The sequence below is a fragment of the Dendropsophus ebraccatus genome, chromosome 10, assembly GCF_027789765.1.
Source record: "Dendropsophus ebraccatus isolate aDenEbr1 chromosome 10, aDenEbr1.pat, whole genome shotgun sequence".
Classification (NCBI taxonomy): Eukaryota; Metazoa; Chordata; class Amphibia; order Anura; family Hylidae; genus Dendropsophus; species Dendropsophus ebraccatus.
In genome coordinates, this window is record NC_091463.1 from 41,854,653 (window position 1) to 41,880,058 (window position 25,406).

The 25,406-nt window shown below is 44.5% G+C and overlaps 1 protein-coding gene and 1 long non-coding RNA gene across 4 annotated transcripts in view; both read left to right on the top strand.

Moving 5' to 3' along the window:
* Positions 1-24,214, top strand: part of NUP62CL (nucleoporin 62 C-terminal like) — a 153,281-nt gene extending 129,067 nt beyond the window's left edge. For all 3 annotated transcript variants that reach the window (XM_069944255.1, XM_069944257.1, XM_069944256.1), the window contains 3 exons: positions 17,159-17,270; positions 22,749-22,815; positions 24,059-24,214. In XM_069944255.1, coding sequence (XP_069800356.1) covers positions 17,159-17,270; positions 22,749-22,815; positions 24,059-24,150 — 271 coding nt within the window. In that variant the 3' untranslated portion in view covers positions 24,151-24,214. The remainder of the gene's footprint in view (positions 1-17,158; positions 17,271-22,748; positions 22,816-24,058) is intronic.
* LOC138802795 (uncharacterized) lies at positions 2,430-14,246 on the top strand. Its single transcript, XR_011364807.1, has 3 exons — positions 2,430-3,714; positions 3,815-3,924; positions 12,538-14,246. It is a non-coding gene; the product is annotated as an uncharacterized lncRNA (long non-coding RNA).
* Positions 24,215-25,406: the final 1,192 nt, after the last annotated feature.

The following is a 25,406-nucleotide window of genomic DNA, read 5'->3' on the forward strand; positions in this document are numbered from 1 at the left end:
CTAAACAAACATAAATTGGAAAAATTCGAGTTTTTCATTTTTACTGTCTTATTTTGAATACTTTCCTCTAATACCTGCGTTACAGATTTTGGGGTACATTTTTTCTCCCATTCCTCGTGAAATTGAGAAATTTTAAACTAAACGAACATATATTGGAAAAATTCGAGTTTTTCATTTTTACTGTCTTATTTTGAATACTTTCCTCTAATACCTGTGGGGTCAAACCGCTCACTGCACCCCAAGATGAATTCTTTGAGGGGTGTACTTTCCTAAATGGGGTGACTTTTGGGGGGGTTCTCTTCTGCTGACACTACAGGGGCACTGCAAACGCACCTGGCGCTCAGAAACTTCTTCGGAAAAATCTGCACTGAAAATGCTAATTGGCGCTCCTTCCCTTCTGAGCCCGGCTGGGTGCCCATACAGTGGTTTATGCCCACATATGGGGTACCGTTCTACTCAGGGGAACCTGCGTTACAGATTTGGGCATGCAGCTTCTCTCCTGTTCCTCGTGAAATTGAGAAATTTCAAACTAAACAAACATATTATTGGACAAATTCAAGTTTTTCAATTTTACTGTCTTATGTTGAATACTTTCCTCTAATACCTGTGGGGTCAAAATGGTCACCACACCGCAAGATGAATTCTTTGAGGGGTGCACTTTCCAAAATGGGGTGACTTTTAGGGGGGTTCTCTTCTGCGGACACTACAGGGGCTCTGCAAACGCACCTGGCGCTCAGAAACTTCTTCAGCAAAATCTGAACTGAAAATGCTAATTGGCGCTCCCTTCCTTCTGAGCCCTCCTGTGTGCCCATACAGTGGTTTATGCCCCCATATCTGGTACCGTTGTACTCAGGAGAACCTGCGTTACAAATTTTGGGGTGCGGATTCTCTCATGTTCCTTGTGAAATTGAGAAATTTTAAACTAAACGAACATATTATTGGAAAAATTCGAGTTTTTCATTTTTACTGTCTAATTTTAAATACTTTCCTCTAACACCTGTGGGGTCAAAATGGTCACCACACCCCAAGATGAATTCTTTGAGGGGTGTACTTTCCAAAATGGGGTGAATTTTGGGGGGGTTCTTTTCTACGGACACTACAGGGGCGCTGCAAATGCACCTGGCGCTCAGAAACTTCTTCAGCAAAATCTGCACTGAAAATGCTACTTGGCGCTCCTTCCCTTCTGAGCCCCGCTGTGTGCCCATACAGTGGTTTATGCCCACATATGGGGTACCGTTGTACCCTGCGTTACAATTTTTGGGGAACTTTTTTTCTCTTTTTCCTTGTGAAATTGAGAAATTTCAAACTAAACCAACATATTATTGGAAAAATTCGTGTTTTTCATTTTTACTGTCTAATTTTGAATACTTTCCTCTAATGCATGTGGGGTCAAAATGCTCATCCTACCCCAAGATGAATTCTTTGAGGGGTGTACTTTCGAAAATGGAGTGACTTTTGGGGGGATTCTATTCTGCTGACACTACAGGGGCACTGCAAACGCACCTGGCGCTCAAACTTTTTAAAAAAGCTAATTGGCGCTCCTTCCCTTCTGAGCCCGGCTGTGTGCCCATACAGTGGTTTACGCCCACATATGGGGTACCGTTGTACTCAAGAGAACCTGCGTTACAAATTTTGGGGTGCAGATTCTCTCATGTTCCTTTTGGAAAGGAGAAACTTTAATCTAAACATATATATTATTGGAAAATTAAAATTTTCGATTTTTTTTTTAAGGCCTAATTGTGAATACTTTCCTCCAGCCCCTGTAGGGTTAAAATGCTCATTATACCCCTAGATTAATTCTTTAAGGTGTTTAGTTTCCAAAATGGGGTCACTTATGGGGGTTTCCAGTATACAAGCCTCCTAAACCCACTTAAAAATAGAACTGGTCCCTAAAAAAATCAGTTTTGGAAATTTTATGAAAATGTGATAATTTGCTAATAAATTTCTAAGCCCCATAACAGCCTAAAAAAGTAAAATATGTTTCCCAAATTATGCCAGAATAAAGAGGACATATTGGTAATGTGATTTAGTAACTAATTTATGTGCTATGACTTCCTTTTTTAGAAGCAGAGAATTTCATAAGTTCATAAAATGCAAAATTTTCAAATTTTTCATGATATTTTGATGTTTTTCACAAAAAAACACACAAAGTAATGACCAAATTTTGCCACTAATATAAAGTGCCATATGTGACGAAAAAGCAATCTCAGAATCGCTAGCATACGTTAAAGCATCACTGAGCTATAAGCGCATAAAGTGAGACAGGTCAGATTTTGAAAAATGAGCCTGGTCATTAAGGCCAAAACAGGCTGCGGAGGCAAGGGGTTAAACTTTTAGGATTGGTGAGTGTCCAAAAAGTCAACCCTCCATGGATAATATTTTAAATCTTTATTTTCTTTTTATTTCTTTTTTTCCCTTAAATAAAGTGTTTCTACTTGCAGGCGCCTCGGATAACATTTTATTGGTGTTTGAGGCGGAAACTGTGCCACTTCACACTGTAACCCCCCCGTAGTAAAGTCCCCCTATATGTTATGGAAATACTCGTTGGGAGGCAATATTTCTGGATATTGTCATGGGGGCACTATTATGGGAACACAGATGTCATCATTGGCTGGCTGGCTGACTGACTATGGCTGGCAATATGAAAATATTTGATGTCATTACCTACTGGTAGAATTGAGAAGAGGAACACTGCATTGAGAGGGGGACATGGGTGTGTTCCATCCCTCTGCCCCCCACTTTTGCCTACCCATCCCTCATAGTTCCCTCCTCCACTTTTACTCTTCCTTACATGTGCAGGAAGGGTTAAACAGCACTTTTCTTTCTCTTAGGCTCCTAACTTCCGCATTGGTTCTCCTCCTACACGTTTTCCTACTTGGGGGCAGCCTGAGAACAGAGGTCGAAGATTATCGGTGTAGTGCACTGATTACCTCTGTTGTCGCCTGGTGTGCATAAGTTAGTGGCTGAAGAGAAAGAAAAATACTTTACCCTTTGCTACTTTGCTAGTAACCAATTGTGCATATACAGAAGAGGCAAACAGACTGAATACAGAGGGACTTTTCTACTTTGCATCATTTGACCCATGCAGACTGCCTGATACTAGGTATACTGGTATACATAAGAGAAAAAATGTTCTGGCACACGTGAATTCCTCCTTGTTCTATATCATTTGCTTCTACCAACCTTCTGCCAACTTTCTGTCTCAGCTATCCAAACTTCCTAACGCAGTAGGAAGTAAAGTAGCAACAAAGGAAAAAGCACAAGGGTTCAAGACAAAAGACAGTCTAAAAGATATGGTTGGGTTCAAAAGTTTACATACCCTGGTAGAATTTTAGCTTTTTTGTCCTTTTTTCAGATAATATGAATGAAAATACTACTATTTTCCACTCATGGGTAGGGGTTGGGTGAAGCCATTTATTGTCAAACTACTGTGTTTTCTCTTTTTAAATCATAATGACAGACAAAAACATCCAAATGACCCTGAACAAAAGTTCAAATACTCTGGTGATTTTTGCCTGATAACATGCACAGAAGTTGACACAAATGGGTTTAAATGGCTACTAAAGGTAACATACTTAACTGTGACCTGTTTGCTTGTAATCCCTGTTAGCACATAAAAGCTGAGTGAATTCCTGGGATCCAGAAAGACTCTTGCATGTTTTATCCAAGCACTGATGTTTCTGGATTGTGAGTCGTGGAAAGCAGGACTGTGGAGTAAGTAAGCCTCAGCTCCGACTCAGACTCCTGAATTTCATCAGGGACCGACTCCGGCTGACACTACTTATGGCTTCTCCTCTTCCTCTATATTACACAGGATTTCTTCATATTACACTACTGCTTATATACAATCATCAAGCATCCAGGAAGGGAACAGCACAGATTTCCTCTACAGACAATGCAGGGCCGTCTTACCCATTGGGCAAGGTAGGCGGGTGCCCGGGGGCCCTTGCGTCCGAGGGGGCCCCGAAAGTCTTTTTGATCCCGCCAGCGCCGAAATAACAGCAGCCGGGGCCTGTGAGAGATCACTATCAGAGGCCCCATGCTGCTGTTACTTCGGCGCTAGCGGGCCGCGGGATCGGGATCAGCCGGCATCACTTAGTGCCGTCGTATGTCCGGACACCATCGTGACGTCATCACCCCACTCTTCATTGGACGGAGGGCCGCAGTGGATGGCCGCACGCTCCGGCCCCACCTCTCTCCTGTCCACAAGTAGCTGTAGCGGCGTGAGGCTTCTCCCCCGCCGCGCTCCTTTACCTCAGACTGCTGCACGATCACGGGGGTGAGTATTGTAACCCCCGGAGGATTACTGTGTGTGTTTGGGGCGGGGGAATGCCGGTCTGCAGGGATAGTGTGTGGGGAATAGTGTTGGCGGCCGGGGGGTGGCAGTGTGTGTGTGTGTGTGTGTGTGTGTAGGAGGATGATGGGGGTAGTAGTGTGTGTAGGAGGATGATGGGGGTAGTAGTGTGTGTAGGAGGATGATGGGGGTAGTAGTGTGTGTAGGAGGAGGAGGATGGGGGTAATGTGTGTGTGGAGGAGGAGGATGGGGGTAATGTGTGTGGAGGAGGAGGATGGGGGTAATAGTGTGTGTGTGGAGGAGGACGAGGAGGATAGGGGTAATGTGTGTGTGTGTGTGTGTAGGAGGAGGATGGGGGTAGTAGTGTGTGTAGGAGGAAGAGGATGGGGGTAGTAGTGTGTGTAGGAGGAAGAGGATGGGGGTAGTAGTGTGTGTAGGAGGAGGAGGATGGGGGTAATGTGTGTGTGTGTGTGTGTAGGAGGAGAAGGATGGGGGTAGTAGTGTGTGTAGGAGGAGGATGGGGGTAATGTGTGTGTAGGAGGATGGGGGTAATGTGTGTGTGTGTGTGTGTGAGGAGGAGGATGGGGGTAGTAGTGTGTGTAGGAGGAGGAGGATGGGGGTAGTGTGTGTAGGAGGAGGAGGATGGGGGTAGTGTGTGTAGGAGGTGGAGGATGGGGTAGTGTGTGTAGGAGGAGGAGGATGGGGTAGTGTGTGTAGGAGGAGGAGGATGGGGTAGTGTGTGTAGGAGGAGGAGGATGGGGTAGTGTGTGTAGGAGGAGGAGGATGGGGTAGTGTGTGTAGGAGGAGGAGGATGGGGGTAGTGTGTAGGAGGATGGGGGTAGTGTGTGTGTGTAGGAGGAGGAGGATGGGGGAAGTGTGTGTATGAGGAGGATGGGGTAGTGTGTGTATGAGGAGGATGGGGGTAGTGTGTTTAGGAGGAGGAGGATGGGGGTAGTGTGTGTATGAGGAGGAGGATGGGGTACTGTGTGTAGGAGGAGGAGGATGGGGGTAGTGTGTGGAGGAGGAGGATGGGGGTAGTTTGTGTTGGAGAAGGAGGAGGATGGGGGTAGTGTGTGTAGGAGGATGGGGGTAGTGTGTGGAGGAGGATGGGGGTAGTGTGTGGAGGAGGATGGGGGTAGTGTGTGGAGGAGGATGGGGGTAGTGTGTGGAGGAGGATGGGGGTAGTGTGTGGAGGAGGATGGGGGTAGTGTGTGGAGGAGGATGGGGGTAGTGTCTGGAGGAGGATGGGGGTAGTGTCTGGAGGAGGATGGGGGTAGTGTGTGGAGGAGGAGGATGATGGGGGTAGTGTGTGGAGGAGGAGGATGATGGGGGTAGTGTGTGAAGGAGGAGTAGGATGGGGGTAGTGTGTGTGTATGGGTCAGGTGGGGGTTGTGTGTGTGGAGGAGGAGGATGGGGGTAGGGGAGGAGGATGGGGTAGTGTGTGTTTAGGGGGAGGAGGGGGGAAGATGGGGGTAGTGTGTTTTTAGGGGGGGGCAGATGGGGGTAGTATGTGTGTGTAGGGGGGGTTAGATGGGGTAGTGTGTGTGTGTGTGTAGGGGGGATCAGATGGGGTAGTGTGTGTGTGTAGGGGGGTAAGATGGGGGTAGGGTGTGTGTAGAGGGGGGCACATGAGTGTAGTGTGTGTGTGTAGGGGGGGCAGATGAGTGTAGTGTGTGTGTGTAGGGGGGGCAGATGGGGGTAGTGTGTGTAGGGGGGGGCAGATGGGGGTAGTTTGTGTGTGTGTGTAGGGGGGGTCAGATGGGGTAGTGTGTGTGTGTAGGGGGGGTAAGATGGGGGTAGGGTGTGTGTAGAGGGGGGCAGATGAGTGTAGTGTGTGTGTAGGGGGGGCAGATGGGGGTAGTGTGTGTGTAGGGGGGGGGGGGCAGATGGGGGTAGTGTGTGTGTAGGGGGGGTCAGAAGTAATTGTACTGGCTAGGGGAGGGGTTGCAAAGATGGGGGGGGGGGGTTTGATGGCGGCGGCCGTGGGGGGCCCAATTCGCACCTCTGCCCAGGGGCCCATAATGCTGTTAAGACGGCCCTGAGACAATGTACTATTTCAGCTCAGAAACAAACTGCCAAATACTGACCAACATTTTTTCCCCGACCATCCCTATCTAAGGGCTCATGCACACTGAGCAAAAGACGAGGAATTGAAGACGAATCCGCTCTTAAAATTCTGCTTGAAATTCCTCCCTTAAAAGAATTAACAGGGTAATGTCTCATTGTGTTCAATGGGATTTCTGCTCTGTTGTTCACACTGCTGAATTTCCAAGCAGAATTTTCTGCCGCAGATCTGCTTTCGGCCCAAAGAAGTGACATGTCACTTCTTTGGGCGGATTCTGCTAGAGGAATCCTGTAGAAGTCAATGGGGCTTGAATTCTGCTTAAAATTCAGCTTGAATTCCGCTTGAAATCTGCTCAAATTCAGCTTCTATTCTGCCAGAGCAGGAATTTCAAGCAGAAATCTTTCTTCTTCAATTCCTCGTCTTTCGCTCAGTGTGCATGAGCCCATATGGTGGAAACTAAATGTATGTGAGGAAGTGTTTTTCTCTCCTCACCTTCACGACGGCACCACAGGAGTTAACTCATGCCCTAGGGACAGGAAAAGCACAAACACGAGAGGTCAAAAGCCCCTCCCCTTCCTGCTAGCACCAGTGCTTTTCCTGTCCCTGTAGGGCAGGCACGAGAGGTGGGGGATCCATGGTGAAGATGAGAAGATCCCCCTGTTTGAAGATTTATTTCCCCTTACCAGCAGGGATCGTTCGGGGTTTAACCTCCTTCCTTCCCATGGAGGCGGCTGGCTGATCTTCGGATCTGGGGTAAGGGATGGCCCACTGGTTCTCCTCGCGCCATCCCTGACGTGGCGGGGGCGCGCAGAGTGTTTCCGTTGCTGCAACCTCCGGACCTCTCCTTTTGTATACGCGCGTCCCAGGACTGGTCGTGCTGTGGCAGGCGCTGTGGCCTAGTGGTCGGCGTTTGCGGCCTACTTCCGGCCGCAATGTACGGGCGTTCAGCGGAGGTCAGGCCTGAGGCCTAGTCTTTCAGTAGTGCCTTCAGTGGGGGGAGCACGCTGACGCCATGTGCCGGAAGAGAAAGAACTCCTGGTCTTCCGAGGACGTCGGGCAGCAAGTTTGGAAAATCTGCAGAGTTGTGTGTCATCAGTCTTCTGAGGTCTGATCCACTGCATCACCTATGAGGAATCCTGTTGTAGACTAGCCTCCTCTGCCGGTGGTAAGTGTGCCAACTAAAGTCTGCTACACTTGGGGGAGAGTGCTAGGGGTCAGTTTGTATAGTTCTGACTGTCCCAGTTTTTATCTCCTTCTCTTCTTCCCTATACCTTTCAGGGTGATATATAATGACTCTGTGTGGGCACCAGCGTGCTGTATTCACCTTGGTGCTTAGGACTGTGATATATATACTTATATATGTATGTATGGATAAGGTTTTGCTCCTAGCTTTATTTTGCGAGAAGGAACTTCTCCTCTTAGGAGATTTACCTGTTACTATGCGGGCCTCTCTCCTTTATTATCAAGAACATAAAACATCCTGTTTTTAATGTCCTCATTATAGAGGATGTTTAAATGGATGGAAGATCTGGCCAATCAGATGTTGCATTTCACCTGTTAAACACTTGCATAACTTAATGTAACTATCATCCTCTGCGCTGTCTTTCTCTCCTCATCTTCCTTCCTATCTGTTCAGTCAGATAATGAAGGTTGATATGGCAGCTGCTACACCTATTGCTATACCTTCTTATGGCTTTAGCAGCTTTCAGCATACTAGGGGTACCTGTTAAAATCTAGGAGTCACAGGGCCTGCCTTTTGCTTCTAGGTTTGAGTCTTGTACATTATCTGATTCAACTATTTGAATCCAGTAATTTATCTCTAGGCTTCTCTGCTCTATCAGATTGATACACAGAGTCTAGGGAATATATTTTGCCATTTGATCTTACCATCTCTCTGTCAGACTTCCACTGGGCATAGAGGATACACAAGAGGGGTGATCTATTAGAGATGAGTTGTTTGCTGGGGTTAGCATGTGGAAGCTAGTTCCTATTCAGCAGACCTTTCAGGCCTCATCACTGATGATTAACAAAACCTGGGAAGAATGGGATTTGGACACGCAGGTGGTTAGAGTTACTAGCAATCACCTTGCCATTTGTAGGCTCTTCAACTGAGGCCAGGAGGATTTGTACAAGTCTTATAGACTGTTACTTTTCTCTTGTGAGAGATGTTGCTGCTACATGTGTTCTTGTGCAGTACATATGGGAATCAATCAGAGACAACCATCAAAATAAATAAATATATATATATAGGTTCCCTCGGGAACACATTATTGATGTGTCTTTTCTTTTGTGGCGATTCCTTAGCCTTCTTGGCTGATCCATATGGTCCATATGGTTGCCAGGAATTGGGTTCTACCTTTTCTGCCATTAGTCACACACACACACACACACACACACACACAAAAAAAAAAAAATCTGACAAACGATCTGACAATCCCATTCTATGCAAGGTCTTTAGTCTGCCCTTGATAGTATCTGGGAAATTCTTCTGTTCTAAAAGACCTTCAGTAGTTAAGAAGTATGGGTTCAATGTAGCACCATAGAATTCAGGAGCATTATAGGAGGGATGTCTATGGACCTCTCACAAGGCCTCCCAGGACTACACCAGGTCACTATCCTGGAGGTGGGGGGAGATTATGGAGTTCAGGAGGCTTGGATGTGTGTCACCCAAGTCAGCAGGATCCTGGACGTTATTCTCCAGGACTTCAATATAGTCCTCCTCTCCCCCCAAATGTTTCCTAATCCACCTACCTTCTCAGCTCCTTTAATCAGGACTCTTGTACAGTGTCTAGAAGCTGATAAAGCCCTGAGTTGTGATCTCTGTCCCAGTGCCAGAGTTAGAGAAGAAGCACTTTTTAGCTATTCCTTATTTAGTAACTTTACGGAACATACAGGCTTAGTATAAACCTGGAACCCATCAAAATTTATATGATACAGAGGATTCAAGATGGAATCCATGTAGTCTACTACTCAACTTAATCTATAGGATGCTATGAGGGCGTTAATCAACTTAAGAGATGCTTCTACTATGTTTCAACTCTTGTCTTTAGTAGTAGTTTGCATGGGCAGTTGTGTCCAGCATTATCAATGCAGTGCTCTCTCCTTCGGGATTCATTAGCCCTTTTGCATCTTCTGTAGTTTATGGGGAAGTTGATTCCCTACCTTCATCGGTTTGGGATAAATATTTCTGCCTGTCTGGTTGAGTTTTCTTCTTTTGACAGATTCCACATAGATGCTGTTCAGAAAATAACAACAGCCAGTGATGATCTTTATTCCTGTGGGTGGCCGATAAACAATCAGTAATCGGATCTCAACCCAGACACCCAAAATATATTTGGGGATCCTCTGGATTCCTAGGTAATAATGTCCTCTCTCTCCCCTCAGATTGGGTATCTCTGGTGGAGAAGACTAGACTGTTCCCAATGTAGGAGGCCTGTTTACACTTGAGGACCATGTCCACTTGGAATCCATGACTACTTATTCTCCAGTGACACCTTAGAATCAGACTCATTCTAGATTCTTACCGTAATAAACCAATAGACTTGTCATTCTGAATCAGGCACAGGTATCCTTTTCTCCACAGGTCTGGTGGTCTCTATATGCTGGCCTACATGGCTTACTTGAAGATAGGGTTATCTTTGTATCCCTCTTCCTAAGATAAGATTAGTCACAGACGTTGGCCAGTTGCTGCTATCTCCAAGGACAGCAGCAAGGTCTTCAGGCCTTAAAGAGCTGCAGGCAGTCGGGTGCCTTACAGCAGGCGAATAATATCTGGAATCTAACAATTCACATCTTATTGGACAACAGTACCGCTGTGGCACATCTGAGACACCAGGATAGTGCAGAGCAGAATCCACTTCAATCCATTCAGATTGGATCTTCACCTAGGGGAGCAACATATTAATCCCCAACAGCCACATATCTTATGATTCACATGGTTTATCTTAGCAGTGAATCCATTTTCATGAGTGAAGGGTGTCTCAAGGAGGAAGGTCCAGATTTTATCCCTCAATTGGGTCTGCCTCTGATTTGTTCGCAGATTTATCAGAACAAGGAGGTATAGAAGTTCTTTCCAAGCGATGTTCCGGTGGCGGTGGATGTACTTGAACAGCCTTGATTTTCAGTCTTGTGTACATTCCTTTATCTTTGGCTCTTTCCTGCGACACTACAGGAAATCCTAACAGTGGAAATGACTGTCATTATCCGGTACCATTTCGGCCAGAAGGTGTAGTCAGGCCTTGTACGAAGACGGGTCCTGGAGCCTCTGGGCTCTTCAACTCTTGGATTTGAGCCTTCACCTTCTACTTCTTCAGGGACCAGTTCCGTCCGGATCTGTCAAGACTCAGGCTGGGTTCACACTATGTATATTTGAGGCTGTATATTTGAGGCTGTATAGCAACCAAAACCAGGAGTGGATTGAAAACACAGAAAGGATCTGTTTACATAATGTTGTAATTGAGTGGATGGCCACCATTTAATGGCAAATATTTGCTGTTATTTTAAAACAACGGCTGTTATATTGAAATAATGGCAGTTATTTACCATTATATGACGGCCATCCACACAGTTTCAACATTGTGTGAACAGATCCTTTCTGTGTTTTCAATCCACTCCTGGTTTTGGTTGCTATGAGGACCTGACAAGAGGACCAAATACAGCCTGAAACATACGTAGTGTGAACCCAGCCTCAAGATGTCGACCTGAATCCTGAGTCTATGTTTAGGAGCAGAGGCCTCTCTGAGGCTGTGATTCCTACAGTCTAGGAAAATGAGGCCGTTCTCTTCTAGGATATATCAGAAAGTCGGCCACTCTAGGTGCATGTTGCAACCTTATCCGCTATTTATTATTATATGATACATCATCTGCTATTTATCATATATCATCTGCTATTACTCATATCATATATCATCTGTTATTTATCATATCATATATCTGCTATTATCATTATATGATACTTCATCTGCTATTTATCATTATCATATATCATTTGCAATTATTGTATCCATATTTCTGATATTTATCATTATATTTATCATGAATCATAGATGTGTTTAGAACTTATGAGGAACGCTTTTAAACAGGAATCCTACTTTTAATCCACATTTCCCTTGGGATTTTAACATTGTACTTGAAGACCTTAATAGTCTTCCTTCAAAACCTATTTGGAGTACAGTCTCAAGTTCCTGTTCTACAAGACAGCCATCCTGTGACCCTAATCTTAGATAAGACGATTTAGAGACCCGCACACCGAATATCCGTGACTCTTTCTGTCTTTTCCAGACGGACAGAATAGTGTCACACCGATCCCGATTTGTTTCCGTGGTAGTGTCATCTTTCTTTCTTATGATCATTCTGTATCAACTCCAAAGATGATTAAGAATGGAAGTTTTATTCCTGGACCGTAGGGAAACTGTAATATAGTTCCTGAAATCCTGTAACACCTGGATTGATCTTTATTCAATTCCAGAGGAAGAATATACTGAAGAGATTTCCAGCAGTTTCTAGCTGGTGGAATTCGGAATGCTGTATGGAAGCATAGGTATAGGACTTACCTTTACCTTTATTGATCAAGGCCCTTTCATACAGGGCTGCGTTCACTTCTTGGGCAGAGAAGGCTTACACATCTTTAGATTGCAGAGCTATCACCTGGTCTACTACTATTGCCATGCATCCTGGTTGGCAGTTTCAGCTCAGTGAAGACCTGGTTTGGTAAGAAAGGTCTTCAGGCTGTGGCCCCGACCTAGGGGAAATTGTTGGTATTTCTCCTGTGGTGCCGTCGTGAAGGTGAGGAGAGAAAATAGTATTAGTCTTACCGGTAAGACGTTTTCTCCGAAACCTTCACGACGGCACCAACATGCCTCCCTATATTGTATTGTTGAATATAATACTCATGTGGTGCTCAGAAATTGTTATAATGCACTGGTGCTAGCAGGAAGGGGAGGGGCTTTTAACCTCTCGTGTTTGTGCTTTTCCTGTCCCTAGGACATGAGTTAACTCCTGTGGTGCCGTCGTGAAGGTTTCGGAGAAAACGTCTTACCGGTAAGACTAATACTATTTTCTGGTTGTTATAAATAAGATAGAACATTGACAGAACATAAACTGTATTAATGAGAAATGCTTAAAAAATTAATATAAAAGCTCCATTATAAGATTTTGAAAATTTTTTTTTTTTTAAAAGCTGAATTCGGTACATTTTTTACGATGCCGACTCCAGCCTAAACTAGCTCCGACTCCACGTATCAGACTCCAGAGCCCTGGTGGAAAGCAAAAGAATTGTCAATGGATCTATGGGAAAAGGTAGTTGAACTGTATAAAACAGAAAAGGGGTACATAAAAAAAATCCAAGGAATTGATAATGCCAGTCTTGGAACTCTGTACAAACCAAACCACAGTCAGGTAGACCAACAAAAATTTTGGCCACAACTGCCGGGAAAATTGTTCGGAATGCAAAGAAAAACCCACGAACAACATCTGCTGAAATACAGGACTCTGATTAGATCGCAACTGGTGGGAGAGGTAGAATCACTGCAGTTGCATCAGGATAAGATTTTAAAAAGCTTTCAAAACATACTACAGAGTGGGCAACCTGGAGCATGCAGTGGCCCAACTGAAGCGTGATGTTCATCAACACCAACGTGCCTTAGAAACTATGCCAGACAGGACGATCTAGAGGAGTGTTTCACAACCTTTTCAACCAATCAGTGGCTGCAGCGGGACAGCACACTAATTGGCTGAGCAGGAAGTCAGTGAACCAGGCGAACAGGCGGGAGCGCGGACAGGTACGCATCATATGCCTCTTTCGACTAGGTATGTCCCTGGAGCCCAATATGTTCCCTGCTGCCAAATACATCCTTTTCAGCTAGATATGCCTCTTGCAGCCAGATGTGCCCATAGCCAGATGTGTTCCTCTGGAGTCAGATATGCCATCTGTAGCTAGGTATGCCCCCTGCAGTCAGATATGTTTCTTGAAAGCAGGTATGTCCCTGGTAGGCAGATATGTCTCTTCCAGCTGAATATGTCACCTTGCAGTCATATAACTTTTCCCATGTAGCAAGATACCTCCCTCTTGTATCCAGATATCTTTTCCCATGTAGCAAGAAAAGATACCTCCCTCTTGCAGCCAGATTTCCTATGTAGTCAAATACATTCCCCATGTAGCCGAATACCACCCCATATGTAGATGGATAACTGCCCCTTGTAGTCCGATACCACCCCCATGTAGCCAGTTGATTTGTTGTTGGAAGGGGTCACACCTTTAAAAAATTTTTTACCTTGGGGCACCCATACCAAGTAACATTCTATGTCATACAAAAAGAGATATGAGGCAATAACTTCTCTCTCCATCTGCCCCAGACCACCATGATGATTTCTTGCAGCGACAATTCATCTCTTCATAACCTGCCAGACAAACCCTTTTATACTCTACACTTTTCCAGCAACGTCCTTCCCTTTTTCCTACCTATTGAGTGCCAAACTGTAGTAATTGCGCTGCTTGGGGTCATGCACAATAAGGTGAGTAGGAAGGCGGGTTGCCCCAGTATGTAGGATCCCCTAGGGCTTGTTCTGGCTGTTATTGGTTGAGCCCTAATCCCTGCTGTTTGAAAAAAGAGAAATAGATGAGGAAAAGGAGTTGGGCATGTCATATGTCATCTATCCAATCTATACGTACAAGCAAAAAGGAACAAGGTACATCAGTCTTTTTGCACTTAATTTATTACGTGGAATGTGAGGTAGCTGGGTGATCCTGATAAAATACAAGCAGTTTTCAACACTTTTAGGGAGCATCAACCATTTGTAACGTGTCTTCAGAAAACACCCCTGACACCTGACTCATTCTCTGAAACGCTCCTGTGTAAGATGGAAATATCACACCACACACACCAGATACTCTAGGAGAATCAATTGTCTTATACATAGATCTATATATATATATATATATATATATATATATATATATATATATATATATATATTATTAGTGTGTGTATAAGTATAATATTTCCATGTGTGTAGTAGCTGTAGTTTATATACCTCCTCCGTGTTGAGGCACAGTTCTCAGTAAGGTTCTAGAGTATGCTAGCGAGTTTCCGTCTGTTCCTTTGAGGGTATGCACACTGAGAAATCCTCGCGGATAACTTGCCTGCTCCTGCTTGACGGGCGGAGAGTCAAGCAGGAGACCCCAGGGGAGGAGGTTGAGTGGCGGAATCTGTGGCAAGTTATCCGTGAAAATTCTTCAGTGTTCATATGCCCTGATTTTGCAACACAGTGCATCCAGAAATTAGACCAGTTGGGAACAACACCTCACATTAGAAACCTGGGTTTGACATAATTTGGGAATATACTCGGGTAAATTGGACCATAGAAAGGTCTGCCTGAACAATCCTTAAAACTGTGGAAAACAAATGGTTCTTCCAAAAGATATTTTGAGTAGAGGAAGAGGGCGGGGCACTTAGAAGCTACCATATCAAAGACCTAACAAAAATCCATGTCTGTCTCTGGGTTAAAAAATGAGGAAGGTTCATTAGTTCTCTCCTCAAAGAAGGTGGTGCAAGTCTTTTATAAATTCTATGCAGAACTTTACTGCTCCAAAACAGACCCATGGCTGGACCAGTTCCTCTCAGCTCTTTAATTATCTAAAGTGGCCTGTAAGGAATCAGAGAGCATCTTGATTTAGATATCACCCTTGAGGAACTAGAGCAGGTTTCATATGCCATGCTCAATAAACAGTACAGTGATATTCTACTAGTCTAGGTGTATCATCAGGCTGGGCAGGATGGTGGGCTCCCAGACACTATGAAGGACACACTTATAGTTCTCATTCCTAAGCCAGACTAAGACCACCAATACCCACTTCCTCCAATTCCTGGTAGTACCCCCAACAGCAATATGTCTTGGCCCAATGCTTTCTTTCTTGGGACTTTTTTTCACTACCATATAGATTTCCTCTAGACTCTTTCTATCCACTCCAGCTGTTCTTCTGAAGAATTTTTCTATGCCCTGGAACTCTTGTCTCTGATTTATAGAATCCTAGAAAACCCTCACTTATTTCCTTATCTGTAGTTTTTATCTTGCCTCCTTTATCCCTTATTCTCTTAAAGGGGAACTATGGCCAGGTTAGACGAATCTAACCTGCTGATATGTTCCTATTGCACAAGAGATGCCAAGGAGGAAGCTATGTTTCATCTACCTCTGCGCGTTTCCGGTGCGGTTAGTCGTGTGCTCCACAGTCTCTTGAGACAGTTAGGGGCACTGCCCGCCTCCATAGCGGCGATCTGGCCCTCCCCCAGCCATTCCACTCCATTCCAGCCAGTCAACTATGGGGGCAGGCAGTGCTTCTAACGGGTGCCACAGTGCTCCTCACTGTCTCACCGGACCATGAAGCACACGACTAACTGCACTCGAGAGGCAAAGGTAAAAGATATACCTTCCTCCTCGTCTCCTGTGGAATAGTTCCCCTTTAACTATAGGCCTAGCAGAGTCTTCTTTCACTTTATTTGCCAAAAAGTACCCAGGTTTATCCCCTTTCAAATAACTCATTATTCCAGAAGAAAATTGCATTCCTAGTTTTGAGACAAAAGTCCATTTTATCCCTTCACCCTTACATCCCACTCCTCTTTCATCTTCTGATGTTTGCCAAGAGCATACTGTACTTGTTCTTTTGTCCTTTTTACCTCTAATCTTGCCTCCTCTTTCACTTTTTTTTCCAGATTTTCCTCATACCACTAATTTCCTTGAATAATTCCATGGGCCCGAGCCTATGTTAACGAGCGCCGATCTGCTAGATAGTTTACTGGGCCTATTCTACGGCCCAATGATTGTTTAGCGAGGGCCACAGGGACATCGTTACTGATCTCCTTGCAGCGTACATTACCTAACAGGGCTTCTCCTCCGCTCCGTCTTCCTCCTCGGGTCCCGCGGTGCAGCATCAGCTTCGATCAGCATCAGCTTCGATCAGTGATTGGCTGAGCGGTCTGACAGCTCAATGAGGCAGCACCGATGCTGATGCTGCCCGGGGAGGAAGACTGAACGGAGGAGAAGCCCTGCTAGGTAATGTATGCTACTTCTCAAATCGTCGGGTGCCCGCTTTTCCACGCAGGGATGCGCAGTGGGTGACCGATAATTTTAGGTTTGGGCCTAAATAAACGATCACGACAATAAACGACGACATGATCATCAGCTGATCCTTTTCTCTATTCCACCAAGCGATAATCGGCCGAATCGGGCCGATTATCGCGCTGTGGAATAGGCCCCTAAGATCCTCTTTTCTGACAATGTCTCCATTCTCACATCTGAAAAAAAATGTAAAGAATGTATCAAATGATACCATGGCGCAAGTTTAATTTTTTTTTTTTTAAGAAGTAAAACATAATTGGGTATTGCAATTGTACTAACCTGACAAATATAACCTGACCAAACGTTAGTTTATAAGAACAGCTTATAAAGAGACCCTACATTAGAAAAATTCCAACCTAACATCTGAGCGAGTCACTGGCAATTATCACCAATTCTGTTACTGCATATTTACAGCAGTTTGCGGTAAATATATAGCTGCAGCCCTCTAAATGTGTCTAATGACACCAAGAGGTTATATAACAGAGAAAAAAGGAAAAAATCTTGGTCAAATTATAATGTAAAAAATGTTTATTCCCATTTCTATACTCATGCTTGATTTCTCTTGATTTGTGAAAGACATTTAGGCAAATGAAAGCCTTTGTTTCTTAACTCTTACAATACTAAGTGACTTACTTTGTTTATATTGTACCATATGAATTATTCTTCATTAATTTTATTTTTGTCAGTTACAAGCTAGCGGAGAACATTGATGCTCAGCTGAAACGTATGGCACAAGATTTAAAGGAAGTTATAGAGCATCTTAATACAACTGCAGGTCCTGGTGATGCCAGTAATCCGGTGAGTAGTTAAATACAGAAATGTCTAAACATACTACTAAATATTTTTAAAGTGTCACTTTCGTTAAAAATTTTTTTTGCAGAAATCAATAGTCCAGGCGATTTTAAGAAACTTTGTAATTGGGTTTATTAGCCAAATCTGCCATTATCTGCATGTAAAAAGCCTTTTCCCAGGTCCCCCCCTCCTCTCCTTTCTGCCATCCACTCCTCAGAATCAGAAAATCTCGACTGTTTTTTCATCAGTCGGATCTGCCTGGTCTATTAACCCCTTAGTGACCGCCATGCTGCCTTTTCACGGCGGTCACTAATGGGCTCTATTCCGATGCGTACGCCTTTTACCGGCGGCGCATCGGAATAGATCTGCGGCGCCGCGGGGGTTTAAATCTCCCTGCTCTCAGCTGCCGGAGGTAGCTGAGAGCTGGGAGAAGACACGGGGGGCCGCAGTGAGCGGTCCCCGGCAATGCAATCGCCGTTATTCACGGAATAACGGCGATCGCATTAGAATGTACGGCTGCTGTGTCATACAGCATTTTTATCGCCACTGACCGGCTATTTTCGGTCAGTGGCGATAAAAATGCTGTGGGACAGGTCCCCTCACCTGTCCTGGTGTCATGGCCGCCGGCGATATTCAGGGGGGAGGCCCCCCTCCCCTCTGGGCCCCAAAGAAAACAAAATGGCGCGCGCATGCGCTGTAAGCTATGAGACAGAGCTGCCTGTCAGCTCCTGTCTCATAGCAACAGGGGAGGGACCAATCTGATTGGTCCCTCAGCAAATGTTGACTGTGATATACCTATCACAGTCATCATTTGCCCTGTGTTAGTAAACACAGCACAGGTCTTGTGCTGTGTCTCTCCCTTCTCTCCCTGTAGTTGATCTGAGAGAGAAGAGAGTGATACTACAAGACCTGTGCTGTGTAAAAGTCTCACACAAGCATAGAACACATTCTGCGTCGCCCCTGTTTGCCGCCCCCTGTCAGATAGCCCGTGTCCGTGACCCCTGTCCGTTGTTCCTGTCTGATCGCCCGTGTTAGTCACCCCCGTCCGTTGTCAGTGTCTGATCGCCCCTGTCAGTCACTCCTGTCCGCCGCCGTCCGTTGTCGGTGTCTGATAGCCCCTGTCAGTCACTCCTGTCCACAGTCACTGTCAGATCCCTCCCTGTGTGTGAAGAACCCCCACTTCACATATATATTTTAAAGTTTGTTTTTTTTTCTGTTGCTGGTAAAAGTAAAATGTCCAGCTCCAGATCATACAGTGCTGAGCAGGCGTACGCCATGCTATGCTCTGGGAGTGGGAGAGAGACTGACACTGCGTTAGATCCAGAATTTTTTCCGGATTCTGATGCTAGTGGCAGCAGTTCAGAGGAGTCTGTCCCTGCTAGACCCCGTATGGCGGACGCAGCTGCAGTGGAGGTGTCGCAGCCTGGCCCCAGTCGTGTCCCTAGAGCAAGTGGCGTCCCTGTCAGCTTTTGGGATCCTGCCACTTCCTTCTCTCCCCAATTCCCCTCTTTCACTGCCACGCTTGGGATCAACAGGGATGTCAGCAATTTCAACCCTGTTGATTTTTTTTATTTGTGGGTGATGAGGTCCTAGGACTTATTGTCGAGCAGACAAATTTATACGCTCAGCAATACATCACCCAGAAGCCGACCTGCACCTATGCAACATCCTGGAGGCCCACAAGTGTCGCTGAAATAAAAAAAAGTTTTTGGGCTTGACACTTCTGATGGGTGTAGTGAAAAAGCCCTCCATACACAGCTACTGGAGTGGCCGGGCTACCCATAGCACCCCTGTATTCGCAGCAATCATGTCCCGCACCCGCTATGAGACCCTGATGTGTTTCATGCACTTTAATGACAGCGCACAGTGCCCCCCAAGAAATGACCCAAATTTTGACCGTCTCTTCAAATTAAGACCCCTATTATCCCTCCTCCAACAAACCTTCCTCACTGTATACACCCCTGACAAGCATCTGGCAGTGGACGAGTCCCTTATATACTTCAAAGGCCGCCTTTCCTTCCGCCAGTTTATACCATCTAAGCGGGCGCGCTACGGTGTGAAGGTGTGTAAGTTGTGCGAGAGCCTCACTGGCTATACCTGTAATTTTTTTATTTATGAAGACAGGGACCGCCAGCTAAACCCCCCCAGGCTGCCCAGACACAGTTGGCGTCAGTGGGAAAATTGTGTGGGAGCTGATGGTGCCTTTTCTGCACAAAGGCTACCATCTCTACACTGACAATTTTTATTCTAGTGTCCCACTCTATAAATTGCTGCACGCTGCGAATACAGGGGCCTGTGGGACAGTCCGAAAAAGCAGGGTAGGACTCCCACCTGAATTGCTTTCCTGGCGGGTAAAAAGGGGGGCATCATTTGCGCTGGGAAGTGAAAACCTGCTCGCTGTCAAGTGGCATGACAGAAAGCAGGTCTTCATGATCACCACCCTGCACGCAGACACCTCAGTGGTGGTAAGGGAGAGGGGGGCCACCACTGACAGCACTAAACCTGCCTGTGTCTGCGAGTATAATAGATTCATGGGTGGTGTGGACTTGTCAGACCAGGCGCTGCAACCATACCTGGTGAAGCGCAAAACCAGAGCCTGGTACAAGAAAGTGGCAGTCTACCTTATTCAGACTGCCACTTACAACACCTTCGTTGTATTTTAGAAGGCACAGGGGGCGCTCACATTCTTAAAATTTCAGGAGGAGGTGATTGAGCGCCTCCTGTTTGATTCCCCTGCCCCTCAGGAGTCCTTTGAGTCTGAGGACGTGCTCAGACTCACAGAGCGCCAATTACCACACCCTGTCCCTGCCACTGCCACCCGAAGGTACCCCCAAAAAAGATGCAAAGTTTGTAGAAAGAACGGAAGGAGGAGTGATTCCCGTTTTTATTGCCCCACATGTCCATCCCAACCAGGCCTCTATTCACCCCTTCTTTGAAGTTTATCATACCGTGGCCCACTACTAAATGTATTTCTGAGATGCTAAAAAGAGTGGGCTGGGGGGAGGGTGATTCTTTATACAGACTAAATTTCTTTATAATTTATGTTCTATTTTGTGGTTTATTTCAGGAGATGCATTCTTTTTTTTTTTTTTTTTTTTTTTTTTCTGCACTGGGAAAAATGCCAAGGTTGGGAGGGAGGATTCATTTCAGGGAACAATTTCTTGATCATTTCTCTTTTATTTTGTGGTTTATTATTTATGGAGAGGTATTCATTTTACAATTTTCTTCGCTGGGAAATAAAAACCCCATAAGGTATGGAGGGAGGGTTCCTTTCAGGGAACACTTTCTTTATCATTTATCTTTTATTTTGTGGTTTATTATTTATGGAGAGGTATTCATTTTACAATTTTCTTCACTGGGAAATAAAAACCCCATAATGTTCGGAGGGAGAGTTCCTTTCAGGGATTAATTTCTATATAATTTTTCTTTTATTTTGTGGTGTATTCTTTCAGGAGAGATATTATATTTTTTGTCAAAATGGCATTTAATAATTTTAAGTGCTGTCCACACAATTCTTGTACTGTCATCAGTAATCTGATCCCACTCTGTTTCATGTACTTTTGTAATAGCTCATAGGGACCCCCAAAAAGTGACCCTGGCTATGTTTGCCTAAATAAATGAAACCATTGATCACGCTCCTAAATTCCTTAATTCTTACACCCCTAATGTCGGTGCACCTTTTTGATGGCACAGCCAATTGTGCATTTTTTTTTTTTGACAATTAATGGCAACATTACTTTTGAAAAGTGCCATTTGTGATCATTTGATCATCTTTCAACTGTTCTTATGACTATGTCCACCCACAGAAGTCTGTTATTTCCATTCCTAATACTGCATTCTCATATGGGCATTATTTTTTTTTCTATTTTTTTGAAGGCTATCTAATAATAAAGCTGTAAAATATCAATACACGATGGGCTTAAATACAAATTCTTCACTATGGGGACTAGTGATACTTTACTGTTCAGACGAATGGTTCTGGACACGGTCTCTATATATTTTGAAAGTGATTGGTTGTTTTGTGCGCCTAACGGTTCCTACTTTCCCAGGCAGGGACCTGTTATGGTGTACCACATCGCTTACCACATTCGTTCCTCATATAGGGATTGATGTGGCTACAGAGGTGTTGTATAAAATAATAAACTTGTCTTCATAGCCCTACAAGTGTTCTTTCATATTTTGAAAAAAAAAAAGTCCAATTTTCCATACAGTTGGATCTTCCTCTTTTTTTATATATTGCCCTTCACTACTATATGTCCGACAAGAATGTTGTTCTTGATGTCATCAAAGTGACACAAATGCGAGATTTCTGCTTCTGTGGCAAGAAATAGTCATATTTACAGGTAGTTGCTGTTTTAGGAACATGCCCCCTTAGAGGTACTCAGCCTTAATTCTCTACTTTTTGTTGCCAATAGGGATTTCACATTTTTTACACCTGTTTTTTAAAATTTGTTTGTTAATTTACCTGCTGTGCATTGATTTTGACCAAAATATATTCCCTATGGGGTCTATTTTCCAAAATGTGGTCATTTTTGGGGGTTTCCTATTATTCTGGCAGCTCTATACCCCTCCAAATAAACAATGGGGGCTAATAGATTTTATTAAGCAAAATGGGTGCCCTAAAATCATTGGATCCCGCTGTGTGTCCATACATTGAGTTAGGGCCACAAAAGTTATATTTTGGAACTCAGAAGAAATGGGGCAATAAATAAGGGGGTGCCTTTTCTCCTTATCATGCATTTAGAAAGGATAACATGTCTTTAAAGTCACACGAAGAAAAAAAAAAAAGAACATTTTGTCACTTTTAACTGCTTTGTGTTCATTTTTTTAATACACTGTGGGGTTAAAATACTCACTGTACCCCTAGCTGAATTCCTTAGGGGGTCTAGTTTCCAAAATGTGGTCATTTGTGGGGGTTTTCTATTGTTCTGGCAGCTCTATACCCCTCCAAGTTAACCACCCCCCGTGCCGACAAGCTAAGATGGCCTGCTATACATTATAGCAAGCCATCTTCCCTGATCGCTGCGTGTGTACACACAGCGATCGGGGAAACCGCGGGCGTACATTTACGTCCATTTGCGTTAAGGCCCGCGGTCGTTAAGGGGTTAAGACGCTTAATTTGTGTGCACTATTTTGACTGGATCATTTAAATCCCTTTTTCACATTCCAGTGCACATACATTGCAGTCTAAGTTTTAACCTTCTATATACCACAGTCAATTGCAACCCCAGCATCTAAACAGTTTAAAGCAAGAATGAAAATTGGTATGGTCACTAAAAGGTTTTAAAAAAAAAAACAAACGAGCATAGTTCTGCAGGTGTTTTACATGCTTAGGGCTTCATGTATATTTATTCTAATCTGCTAAATATAAATTCAGTGAATAAACAGAATGGTTTATACACCTTCTAATATTTAGAACGGGAGGACGAGTTCTCAAAGTACAGTCCTACAAAATGCTAATTAATGTGTATATTGTGTTCACAGCTCCAGCAGATCTGTAAAATTTTAAATGCTCATGTGGATTCATTACAGTGGATTGACCAGAATTCAGGTTAGTGCTACAAGAGCTGTTCTGATCAGTTATCCTTTCCCACTGATATCAGATTCGCAGTGTTATTGGGCCATGGCCATCTAAGGCCTTCTGATATCATTTTGGTCCCATTGACTTGTTTTCCCTTAGCTTTAATAAAGCTTCAGATACACATGCCAAAGCTTTCCACAAGCGTCTTTTGTCAGAGTCCCTCTTGCCAGTACTCTCAGTAATAATAGACAACATTATACCTTGGGATGCTATTAGACACTTTTTAATAATCCATAATATACTATGGTTGATGAATTCCAAAATATGGCATCTGTTTAAATGATACCTTAGTAATTTCTAGTAAAATCCCTGCTCAAATGAACAGTAGTTGGGACCTCTTTTCTCACACTCCCTCAAGAGTGGTGGTATTGCCACTTAGCTTGTTTTGCAATAAAATGTATGTCATGGGATTGTCAGCAGAACCACAGCTCTGAAGGATGAGAGGATTGGCTTCTGCATTGGGTTCATGGAGAACTGGACTGACTTTAGCATCTGTTACAGGCTCTACCATAGTCCCTGTGATGGGTCAATTGGTACCTGCCTTTTCTTTTCCTCTGGATCAAGACAGTAGCGTTTCTGTAGGTTGAACTTGATGGAGACTCTTTTTTTTTTCAACCTTAAAGAGGACCTGTCACCCCCTGTGCCGGGGTGACAGGCTCCCGACCCCCAGTTAGATCCCCTTATACGTACCTTATCCCGCCGAGTGCTGGAGCTGGTCCCGGGACGGAGATATCCTGGTCAGAAGCCGGCGCGCGCTCTGGAGAGAGGTTCGGCATCCTTAGAGAATGAATTGAGCCGTGCGTGCGCTGCAGAGATGAGTCCGGCTCCATTCATTCTCTATGAACGCCGGACCTCTCTCCAGAGCGCACGCGCCGGCTTCTAACCGGGATATCTCTGGGAGGAGGTACGTATAAGGGGATCTAACTGGGGGTTGGGAGCCTGTCACCGCGGCACGGGGGTGACATGTCTCCTTAAATTATGTTACTGTGCAGGAAGCCTCCGATGGTGTATTAGTGTATGTATAATTACTGTCTATACAAGGACCATTACATCATCCGAGCGTCCTTCCAGGAGTGAATAATGTATCGCTTAATGGGGGATACAGTGGGGTACATTGCTTGGCTCTGTTGCAGTCCTAGTGTTTACCTTCAACAGAAGACACAAGATGTGGGTGCATATGGGGCCTTATTAACTCTTCTTTTTTTTTATGTAGCACTTCTTCAAAGGAAAGTGGAGCAAGTGGCAAAAGAATGTGAGAGTCGAAGGAAGGAACAAGAAAGAGGATTCTCCATAACATTTGACTAAGCTGAACGTAGCTAATGTCTGCTTATGTGCTTTCTTTACTTAAATAAAGTATTGTTTTTCCTAAGTGTTTGGTTTCCCACCGTTGAAATAACTAATAGTTATTTGCTTATTTATTATTTTTTATTATTAACCCCTTCAAGACAGAGCCCTTTGATGCACAAAAGTCTGGGTCAAATTAATGCAATGTTCCTCCCTGCCTTCTAAGAGCCATAGCGCTTTTATTTTTGCACCTGCAGGGCTAGTTAGAAAAATTTTGATAACTCTTTATTAATTTTTATTTCTGATATATCATTTTAAAAATAATCAGCAATCCTGGTGTGTGTTTTTTTTTTTTTTTTTTTTTTTTTACGCCGTTCACCGTGTGGGAACAATAATGTAATATGTTAACCCTTTGAGGACCAAGTCCAAAATGACCCAGTGGACCGCATAGGCATTGCATTGATCAGTGTAATAGGCGCTGTGCTGATTAAGCCTGCCTATGGCAGACTTAATCGACGGAGCGCCGATCGGACCGCACGGAGTAAGGTGGGAGACCTCTGGCGGTCTGTTAAAATGATCGGGGACCCCCGCAGTCACACTGCGTTTTAAGGGGTTAATGACACGCTACAGCGCGTCATTAACGATGAGGGTCCAGCTGCTCACTGCACCTCCTATGAAACGCGTTCCGCTCCGGAGTGCGCTTCATGGCAAAGGACGTACCGGTACGCCCAGGGTCGTCTGGGGATAGACTTCCAGGGCGTTCCGGTATGTCCTTGGTCGTCTAGGCAGGGGTGAAAATCGCGGGCCATCCTTAATATTTAATAAAGAGCGCCTGCGGTGTTTCTGGCACTGTCAGAACATCGTACAGCGTTCCTTGCACTGCCTATTCTAAAGTAAATGTCCCCACATGGTAGTTACCCATTATATCTCTCAAGCAGTAGGTAATCCTATAATTGTGCCCCATGTAGTAGCCGCCCCCCATAGTGCCCCATATACTAGCCAGGCCTACTATTAGAGCCCCACATAGTAGCCAGCCCTTTCATTAGTGTCTTATATAGTCGCCAGCCCTCCCAATAGTGTCTTATATAGTAGCCATCCCTCACAATAGTGTTTTTTATAGTAGCCAGCCCTCCAAATAGTGTCTTATATAGTAGCCAGCTCTCCCCAATAGTGTCTTATATAGAAGTCAGTCCCTAAAATAGTCTTATACAATACCAGTCCCTAAAATAGTCTTATACAATACCAACCCTTCCCCATAGTTTTATATAGACGCCAGC